The sequence below is a fragment of the Brachyistius frenatus genome, unplaced genomic scaffold (assembly GCF_029030835.1).
Source record: "Brachyistius frenatus isolate BFR_SWC_R1_liver_20210118 unplaced genomic scaffold, ASM2903083v1 Contig_560, whole genome shotgun sequence".
Lineage (NCBI taxonomy): Eukaryota > Metazoa > Chordata > Actinopteri > Embiotocidae > Brachyistius > Brachyistius frenatus.
This window is the reverse complement of record NW_027211159.1, coordinates 27305-37862: the sequence shown is the minus strand read 5'-3', so window position 1 is coordinate 37862 and position 10558 is coordinate 27305. Positions and strand designations below refer to the sequence as shown.

Below are 10558 nucleotides of genomic sequence, written 5' to 3'. Positions count from 1 at the left end.
TTCATGTATAGAAACTCTCTCATTTGTATGAACCAGAACTTACAACCTCGTAATGCTGATATCAGCATGAGTCCAAACAGGGTCTCACCAGTCAGGATGTGACCCTGAACTAGAACACGTTATCTATCAAACTGCTTTTTAAAGATGATACGATGTCTAAAATTAAATTGTCTGATCAGCTGTGGTTGTTCACTGACTGCAGACTGATGATTTCTATTATCGGACCTTCGGACGTCTACAAGGACCTTTTATTGTGTTTGCCGACCCCCCATTCAACAAACTCCTCCTGACTTCATATTTCTACAAAATAAAACATGAAGAGGGAAGTTGTTGTGTGAAAGTGTTGTTTCACCGTGACGCAGCTCGTTGGTGGACGTGGACCTTCTGCCTGTGAACACTGCAGCTGTTTCCTCTGCTCTCTTTATCAGCTGGTTGCGTAAGACAAAGCTGCAGGTTCCAGATGGGGACATGCAGACAGGCGAGATCTCAGTAGTGAGTATAATGTATAATGTTTAATGTTTAATGTTTAATGTTTAATGTTTAATGTTTAATGTCCAGGATGTTACTCTGCTGGTTTCATATCAGTAAATCCTCTCATGTGTGGTTGATGTGTTTTATAAATGAGGGAAATCTTTTTATTTAGAATCACTGAAAAGTTCTGACATCTTATCTGGAGCGTATTGTTTAAAAATTCAATGATTATTCCCACTTAAATGTAAAAAAAATTCCAGGTTAAAAACTGAATATTAATGTCAGCTGTTAAGTTTGATGCCATTTTTCTGTTTAGGTGTCACATTGTTTGCTGAGTGTCATTTTGAAAAGAACTCCAGATGTGAAGTTTCTCAGTCCGATGACGGTCTCGTGTCTGAAGTGTTTCTGTGCTCACAAACAGACTTCATAGAACATGTGGTTTAGATTAATAAGAGTGATGGTAATGAACTGATAATGAAAATGATGGAGCAGCGCGACCAACAGGAAGCAGAAACAAACTGTGTTCGTGTTGAGCAGTGAGACGCCATCTTAGATCAACATTATACCAGCTGGTAGCAGAATATGACCACTATGGTTCCATTATAGTGTTTTTTCAAGTCTTTTATTAATTAAAGTTATTCACAAAATAAAAACAATGGAAGGATGGAACACAGTCACAAAGTAAAATGTAGGATTTTGATAATCGATAACGATAATCTGTTGGTCAGATGACATAAACACTGAAAACTTCAGACCATATAAACTAAAGGGGAAAAACATCTATCTTTATAATTAATATCAGCTGGTTCTCTTATCTGAGCACAGAGACTGTAAACATGGAAACAGCTGCTCTGTCATAATGTCATAAAATCCTCCAACATCACTTCTTAAACTCTCATTAACATATGATATCATGTTTGTTTAATCAGGACAAAAGCAACATTTTCTGGTTGACTGGCATCATTTCTGTGACTTCTTCTGACAAAAAGAAAAACAAGTTTATTTCCCAAAATGCTGCTTTAATTTCTTAATAGAAAATATTACAGCAATGATAACAAATGTTTTAGACGTAAAGAATACGCAAAGTGCTTTTTGTGCTATAAAAACAACCATGAAAAAGCAGGATAATGTTTGTTTTAGTGAATATAAACAGATGTTCCTGTCATAGAGTAATAGTTCACATCATTCATCAAATAAAGTTATTAATCATTCTCCGCTTCCAGGTGGTTAAATGTAAGAATGCATCTGCTGTTTTATATCAAAGTCGATTTGATTTTAATTTGATTTTGCATTTTGGACCAAACCAGTAATTTAAAGACACCCTGAGAGTGTTGAGGAACGTTTGCTGCAAAGGAACAAGTTATGGAAAGATTTTTACAAAACATAATTCAATTCAACTTTATTTATATAGTGCCAAATCACAACACAGGTTATTTCATGGCACTTAACACATTCAAGTCTTTACAGCAGAACTTTACAATATTATACAGAGAAACCAACAATTCATCAATTCAACAATTCAACAATTCAACAATTCCCACATAAGCTAGGAGGGAAAAACTCCTCTTTAAGGGAGAAAAACCTCCAACAGAGGGAAGAAAAACTCCTTTTAACAGGAAGAAACCTCCGACAGAACCAGGATCAGAGGTGGGCGGAGCTTCTGTTAACAGAACCAGGATCAGAGGTGGGCGGAGCATCTGTTAACCAGAGACATGCAGCTCCATGACGGGACATCTGGAAAAGAAAGAACAGAAACTACACGAGTGAAGGAACTGAATGGAGACAACAGATAATAATAAGAAACTATGGGAGAGAAGAAGATGGTGAGGTATGAGTCAGTTAAAGAGTAGGAGGAAAGAAAAGAAGCTCAGCATGTAACGAGGTCCTCCAGCAGCCTCGGCCTATAACAGCATAACTAAGGGTTGGTTCAGGTCTACCTGAGCCAGCCCTAACTATAGGCTTTATCAAGAAGGAACGTTTTGAGTCGAATCTTAAAGCTAGAGAGGGTTTCTGCCCCTCCAACACAAACTGGGAGCTGGTTGGTTCCACAGGGGAGGAGCCTGAAAACTGAAGCTCCGCCTCCCATTCTACTTCTGGAAACTCTAGGAACCACAAGTAGACCAGCGTACTGAGAGAGAAGTGCTCTGCTAGGATTATATGGTTCTATAAGATCTCTAAGATATGATGGAGCCTGGTCATGTAGAGCTTTGTAAGTCATCAAGAGAATTTTAAATTATATTCTTGATTTAACAGGAAGCCAATGAAGAGAAGCTAAAACTGGAGAAATATGATCTCTCTTGTTAAATCCCATCAGTACTCTTGCTGCAGCATTTTGGATCAGCTGCAGGTTTTTAATGAGTAATTTGGACATCCTATACAACAAGGAATTACAATAATCTAGTCTAGAAGTAACAAATGCATGAATGAGTTTTTCTGCGTCACGCTGAGGAAGGATTTTCCTGATTTTATTAATATTACGTAGATGAAAGAAGGCAGTTCTGGAGATTTGCTTTATATGGTGTCTAAAGGACAAATCCTCATCAAAGATGACTCCAAGGTTCCTCATAGTTTTGCTGGAGGCCAAGACAACGTCATCTAGAGTAACTAAGTGATTACAGAAAGAGTTTCTGAAGTGTTTAGGACCAAGTACAAGAACTTCTGTTTTGTCTGAATTTAGAAGCAGGACGTTTTTGGTCATCCAGGCCTTTATGTCTTTTAGACAGGCTTCAAGTTTTACTAACTGATTAGTTACATCTGGTTTTATAGAAAGATATAGCTGAGTGTCATCTGCATAACAATGGAAGTTGATGCAGTGCTTCCTGATGACATCTCCTAATGGAAGCATGTACAAAGTTAAACGTATTGGGCCTAACACTGAGCCTTGTGGAACTCCATAACTAACTCTTGTTTGTCTGGAAGACTCATTGTTGACATGGACAAACTGGAATCTATCTGATAAGTAGGATTTGAACCAGTCTAATGCAGTTCCTTTAATCCTCGTAACGTCTTCTAATCTCTGTAATAAGATCGTATGATCAATCGTATCAAAAGCAGCACTGAGGTCCAGAAGAACAAGTACAGAGACGAGTCTATTATCTGAGGCTAATAAAAGGTCGTTAGTAACTTTCACCAGAGCTGTTTCTGTGCTATGATGAACTCTAAAGACTGACTGAACATCTTCAAACAGATCATTCCTTTGTAAATGATCACAATGTTGATTTGAAACAACTTTTTCAAGGATTTTAGAAATAAACATCAGGTTGTAAATTGGTCTGTAGTTTCCTAAAACAGCTGATCAAGAGTCGGCTTTTTAAGTAAAGGTTTAATTACAGCCACTTTAAAAGCCTGCGGTACATAGCCGGTTACAATAGAAAGGTTGATCTGATCTAATATGGAAATATTAATTAAAGGGAAGACTTCCTTAAAAAGTTCAGTTGGGATGAGATCTAACAGACAGCTAGAGGATCCAGATGAAGAAATAATTCTAGTTAACTCAGAGAGCTCAACAGGAGAGAAATGTTCCAAGTTTACATCTGGTCCTACAGTTGCTTTCAGGGCTGCTGTTGCTTAGCAACACATCAGTGATGGTGTCAGGAAGGGTCGGCCCGATTCTCTCCCTAATAGTAAGAATTTTATTAGTAAAGAAGTTAATGAAGTCATTACTGCTGAGAGCTGAAGGAATAGAGGGCTCAACAGAACTGTGACTCTTTGTCAGCCTGCTACAGTGCTGAAAAGAAACCTGGGGTTGTTCTTGTTGTCCTCTATTAATGATGAATAATATAAAGTTCTGGCCTTACGAAGAGCTTTCTTATATAATATTAGACTCTCCTTCCAGGCAGGTGAAATTCTTCTAAATTAGTGGAACTCCATTTCCTTTCCATCTTTCTAGTCGCTGCCTAGCAGAGTGTAATTCTGAGTTGTACCACGGAGACAACTTCCTCTGATTCATGACTCTCTTCTTCAGAGGGGCGACATCATCTAGAGTTGTAGCAGAGATACTGCAGTACATAACTGACAGATAGATGATAAGTGATAAAGCTTCACATCTTACACATGTTTTTGGTGTTTTAATAAGCAGATTCTTCATAATGAAACTGAATAAGAAAACTGGATTTGAAATAGTTTTTAAATTGTTTCAGATAGAAATAAAAACACCTTTGACAAGTGTTTTTTTTTAATTCAATGTCATAAACACATGTTTGCATGGGCCAACGTTTTGTGTCTGCAGGTTGCCGTGGGAACAGGAGCAGCTGGTGACACACCCCCATCACCTGAACAAGGTCGAGGTCAGGACACGTGACTTGGACCCGGATCCATAAAAGGCTGATCTGGACCGGGCAGCTCACTCTGCTCCATGATGAAGGCGCTGCTCGTGTTGGCCGCGCTGTGTGTGGCTGCTTTTGGAAAGGTGACATTTAATGGGTGAGTGACCGGTTGGACGTCCCGCTGCTGAGGAGGAGCAGGCTGAGGAGGAGCAGGCTGAGGAGGAGCAGGCAGCACTGTGATGATGTTTGGGAGAATACAAGGAAAGTCAGGATGCTTTCAACAATGATGCTGTGAATAGTCTAAAAGTTTTACTTCTTACAAAGTGCTGAAACGCACAAAATAATGTTTTTCTGCAGCAGTTAACTTCATGAAAACTGTAGGAACATTAATTATATTATATTACATTATGTTAATGTAATATATTAATATACTGTATATATTAATGTAATATATTGTCCGTATATGTTGGCAGCACTCTGCCGGTAGACGTGTGAATCAGTTGTAAGTGATTAATAACTTTTTCATGAAGACCCATTTGCAGCGTTGCAGCCGTTTCTCAGTCAACATGACTCATTCTCTCCTACTTTTCAATTAATTTCATCATCAAAGTGATCCTGATGCAGCAGTTTGAAAACTATAACATCTGTCAACAAATCAAATGGCACATTTAGATTTTTAAGATCAGCACAGATGCTAAATAGCTCCAAACGTCACTGTCCCAGCTTTTATTTTGAAAGTATAATAAAGGGTCCTAAAATGGATCTTTGCAGAAGCCCAGAAGTTGTTGTAGAGTGCTTAAAGAAATGATCATCGTCTGTCTCAGAGTCGTCTGACTGACTGGACGACATTCAGGACTGAAGGAGCCGAACATCTGAAGCAGGACGCCGTCTTCTCGTCATGGAAGACGTTGTTTTGAACTGTTGCATGTTTGGGGATTTAATTTGTGACTTATCAGAACATCCTCGATGCTACGACTGATCTAAGAAAGTTAAAACCTTTGAACAGCATGTGTACATGATTTAGAAATATTAAATCCTCATTAATATTTCACAATGTTTGGTGCAATAACTGTCTTTTAACTGGAAGGATCCAGTTTCACAACAGCCTTCATGTCTTCTCTTTTTCGGGGGAACTTTATATGAGCAGTACAGAAAGCAGAGTTGAGTAAAAGGTTGCACAACATGGTGGTTCTGTGTTTTCAGGCATCAGGTGCTTCGGATCAGCGCCAAGGATGAAGCTCAGCTGTCTCTGATCAAAGAGCTGGAGGACGTGCTGGAGTATGAGGTTACTCATCATACTTAAGATTCTAAGATAGAAATAGAAGGAGCGTAAAGATTCAAACCTGTGATGCCCCATATTATCTATAATTATATTTTTACAATAAAATTTGTGAATAAAGTGAAATATGAACCCTGTGTTCCTCCAGCTGGACTTCTGGAGGGGAGTGGCTGACGTGGACACACCTGTTGATGTCAGAGTTCCTGCTCACAACCTGCAGATCGTCAAAATGTACCTGGAGACGCAGGACATCGAGTTCTCCGTCATGATGGAAGACCTGCAGGTAGAATGAGCAGCTGGTCGGTCTGGATCTCAGGTGGTCCAGCAGCTGGTCGGTCTGTATCTCAGGTGGTCCAGCAGCTGGTCGGTCTGGATCTCAGGTGGTCCAGCAGCTGGTCGGTCTGGATCTCAGGTGGTCCAGCAGCTGGTCGGTCTGGATCTCAGGTGGTCCAGCAGCTGGTCGGTCTGGATCTCAGGTGGTCCAGCAGCTGGTCGGTCTGGATCTCAGGTGGTCCAGCAGCTGGTCGGTCTGGATCTCAGGTGGTCCAGCAGCTGGTCGGTCTGGATCTCAGGTTTGTGTTTGTGCTGCAGGTGATGCTGGATGAGGAGCGGAAGGAGATGGATGCTGCTCGCGTCTCTGATCCCAGGAACACCGACAGCTTCGACTACTCCAGCTACCACACCCTCAGCGAGGTCCGGACGCCGCTCCCTGGGACGGCTGCTGTCCCGTCATACAATCATCACTTTATATCAAACAGCTCTGAAGAAAAGATCTATGAATTCTTTGAAATAATCTGCGATTATGCAACAATTTACATGAGAATATGATTTGATCTTCATTTAAGTTACAAATATGATGAAGAACAATCGATTGGAACTGATAACGGTCAAATTCATGTATTCTTCTTCTTAATACTGAGTTCACCTTCATGGCAAACTGTCCCCAAGTAGTTCCCACATGATCTTTAATGATGATGTTGAGCCTTAAGAAGCAGATGTAAAGTCTGTGAAGAGGAGGCGGAGCTGCAGAGTGATGTCACACTCAGCTGATGTTCGTGTACTCAAAGCAGCGTTTGGTTCTTTGCTTCAGATCTACAATTTCCAGAACATGCTGGTGGCTGAGAATCCCAACCTGGTCAGCAAGATGGTGATCGGTCAGAGCTACGAGGGCCGACCCCTCAACGTGCTCAAGGTGAGAAGAAAAGTGCAGCAGGTGGAGAAGAAGTTAGAAAATGAACTGACCTTCACGACGGAACTGAAGGACCCTGAATGCAACTGATGACTGTTCTCCAAAGCAAAACTCCCTTTTAACAAAAGAGCTTTCTTTCTGTTGCTGCATTTATTCTTGGAATAATTTCCCTTCCTGTGTGTTTCAGTTCAGCACCGGTGGAACCAACCGTCCTGCCATCTGGATCGACACCGGGATCCACTCCAGAGAGTGGGTCACTCAGGCCAGCGGCACCTGGTTCGCCAAGAAGGTGCTGTGAATATGATAATGTTCTTATTTGTACTGTCTGTCTCTGCAGCTGCTGACCTCTGACCTCTGACCTTCACATCTCTGTCATTAGATTGTGGATGATTATGGACGTGACCCGGCTCTCACTGCCATCCTGGACAAGATGGACATCTTCCTGGAGACGGTGACCAACCCGGATGGATTCTACTACACACACACCAAGGTGAGTCTCTCAGGTTTCATTCTGCTCATTCTGAAAGTGTCAGAAGAAAAACTACTCTGTTGTTTTCTTATTTTGTTGAAGATTAAAACTCAGCACAGTCTGAAAAAATGATGCAACAAATGGAATCAGAGTGAATTCAGTCTGCAGACTGTCGTCTTATTTTGTCTGTTAAACCATAAACATAATGCAAAGTACTAAATGAAAATAGCATGATTTGATTTACTAACAATGAGAGCCCCGTCCTGATGGGCGAGCTCCCATGATGCACTGCACCTGTCCTCCATTCTCTCTTCTGTTCACGAGGCATCTGTATAACACCATTTAATTCTTAACATTTATGTTTCAAAGTGTCTGTTTATCATTAAGAACATTGTTCACGGTGATTCTGCACTTTAAAAAAACTGATTGATTGATTGCTTGATTGATTGATTGTCATCAGAACCGTATGTGGCGTAAAACCAGGAAGCCCAACCGCGGCTCCAGCTGCATGGGAGTCGATCCCAACAGGAACTGGGATGCTGGTTTTGGAGGTGAAGTCTTCCTTTGTTACTGAAGTAAATCTAGTGCAGCATCACGTTTTACTAGATACTGTATTTTGTTGTTGTTGTTGTTGTTGTTGTTGTTGTGATTCCATCTCTGATGATGAAGGCCAGAAAATAGAAATAATTTATAAGACTGTGTTCCAATATTTTCTATTTTAACTTGTTAAAGTTACTTCATATAGATTTTGAAGCATGTTGTCTGCCACAGTGCTGTTGTTGATGCTCCCACCAGGGGGAGCCAGATCACACACTTTAATGTGTGTGTGCGTGTGTGTGTGTGTGTGTGTGTGTGTGTGTGTGTGTGTGTGTGTGTGTGTGTGTGTGTGTGTGTGTGTGTGTGTGGAGGGGAGGGGGTCTCTCTCCTGTGGTCTCTTTGTGTGAACTGGGTTTGTCTGGGTTCTTCCAGGATCTGGTGCCAGCAGTAACCCCTGCTCAGAGACCTATCACGGACCCTCGGCTCACTCCGAGTCGGAGGTCAGGTCCATCGTGGACTTTGTGAAGTCCCACGGCAACTTCAAGGCCTTCATCTCCATCCACTCGTACTCCCAGATGCTGCTGTACCCCTACGGATACACCAGGACTCCCGTCAAGGACCAGACCGAGCTGGTATTAAAACCCTTTTCACTTTTACTGCCTTCATTCCTTTGACTCTTCCTGGGAATGATGACCGAACTTTTCTCCGGTGTTTGTTTCAAGTATAACGAGGATCTCTTTTCTTAACAGCACAATCTGGCGAAGAAGGCCATCACTGACCTGGCCTCCCTGTACGGGACCTACTACAGATACGGCAGCATCATCAACACCATCTGTACGTTCAGCCTGGTTGAAACTGATCAGCAGGAAATATTTCCTCTTCTTTCATTCTGACTTTCATTTCTGTAACAAAGGAGAGTAAAGAAACGACTAAAATCTCTTATTCAACAGATCAACACTGTTGATTAATAAGCACCTTATAAACAACATACAAGCAGGTTGTTAATAGTTACAAAATATCTTGAAGCTATAAAACCAGTCGTTGAGAGAGACGAAAATTTGCATGAATAAGTTACAGATTTAGAACAAATACTTTCACTAACTGCAATATTTTATCAGCTGTAAATACAAATTTAAAAAGATTATTTTCAAGGTATATTTTTAAATTACGCCAACAGATGAAGCTCAAAGAAAGTCTGAATGTTCATCGATGATTCATCACAAACTGAGACTGTTCTGCTGACTCGGCTTCTTTACTTGAGAAATGCAGGAAAACAACTTTTTACTGTTTTAACTTCATAGTTTGCACTAAAAAATATCACAAGTTATTCTAACTTAACTTCACTTGTTTTTAATTCCATATTATGTCATAAGTTTGTCCACAAAACTTTGATTAACACGTATCCAAATACAACTTCAGTTAAATCTAAATATCCAATCAACTGTTTCCTTAACTTATCAAGCAAAGTTATTCAGAAATATTATATAACTTAGTCACATCAACTTCCCAGCATGCATTGTATTCAAGTTAAGGTTATATATCTTCTCATAAATGTGTGTGATCAATATAATAAGACAGGTGTGTACTTCAGACACACACATACAGTCGTAGAGGTCACAGTTGGTTCTGTGCTGATAATATGAAATAATATATTTATAATAAAAAAGAATTGACACAATTTTAACAAGAGTTCAATATTGATCTCAAACCACCATTTTAAATTTGATGCAGATTTTCAGATTTGAAAGTGAATAACTGAAGAAAATAAGTTGGATAAACTCAAAACATGAACTTTTACCAAACTAATTTTTCATTTAAACTTTGTTGTTGTTTATTTTACTGTCTCATGGCTGCTAATTAAAAACCTGTTTCATATTTGAATACTTCCTGTGTTTCTTGCAGACCAAGCCAGCGGCGGCACCATCGACTGGACCTACAACCAGGGCATCAAGTACTCCTACACCTTCGAGCTGAGGGACACCGGCCGCTACGGCTTCATCCTGCCGGCCAATCAGATCATCCCCACGGCCAGGGAGACCTGGCTGGCTCTGATGGCCATCATGGATCACACCTTCAAGAACCCTTACTGATGTGTGTGTGTGTGTGTGTGTGTGTGTGTGTGTGTGTGTGTGTGTGTGTGAGAGAGAGAGGAAAATCTCACCTTTAAAGTGTCATCTTTAGGTCGTCATCATCATCATCATCTTCATCATCATGTGACTCCTGAAAACCACAAACAGACCAATAAATGAACACACTGAAAAACTGAATGTTTCTTCTTTGACTTCTCTCACATCAGCACCAACAAACAGGAAGCTGAAACTGAGGACGGAGACAGTTTGTGCTGAGCG

At 40.5% G+C, this 10558-nt stretch overlaps 1 protein-coding gene across 1 annotated transcript; it reads left to right on the top strand.

Moving 5' to 3' along the window:
• The first annotated feature begins 431 nt into the window (after nucleotides 1–431).
• Nucleotides 432–10472, top strand: LOC138614747 (carboxypeptidase A1-like). Its single transcript, XM_069688316.1, has 12 exons — nucleotides 432–492; nucleotides 4700–4893; nucleotides 5940–6021; nucleotides 6164–6298; nucleotides 6607–6708; nucleotides 7106–7207; nucleotides 7392–7493; nucleotides 7584–7694; nucleotides 8134–8224; nucleotides 8643–8842; nucleotides 8960–9044; nucleotides 10113–10472. Exons 2-12 carry the CDS (start codon nucleotides 4826–4828, stop codon nucleotides 10298–10300), a joined length of 1266 nt encoding a protein of 421 aa, XP_069544417.1. The 5' UTR covers nucleotides 432–492; nucleotides 4700–4825; the 3' UTR covers nucleotides 10301–10472.
• The last annotated feature ends 86 nt before the right edge of the window (nucleotides 10473–10558 follow it).

Excerpts from the sequence above, each read along its gene's own strand:
- LOC138614747 (XM_069688316.1), top strand. The coding sequence starts at position 4,826 with ATGATGAAGGCGCTGCTCGTGTTGGCCGCGCTGTGTGTGGCTGCTTTT. Across the intron at positions 7,208-7,391 it reads GACCCCTCAACGTGCTCAAG|TTCAGCACCGGTGGAACCAA; the intron begins GTGAGAAGAAAA and ends TGTGTGTTTCAG. Across the intron at positions 7,695-8,133 it reads TCTACTACACACACACCAAG|AACCGTATGTGGCGTAAAAC; the intron begins GTGAGTCTCTCA and ends GATTGTCATCAG.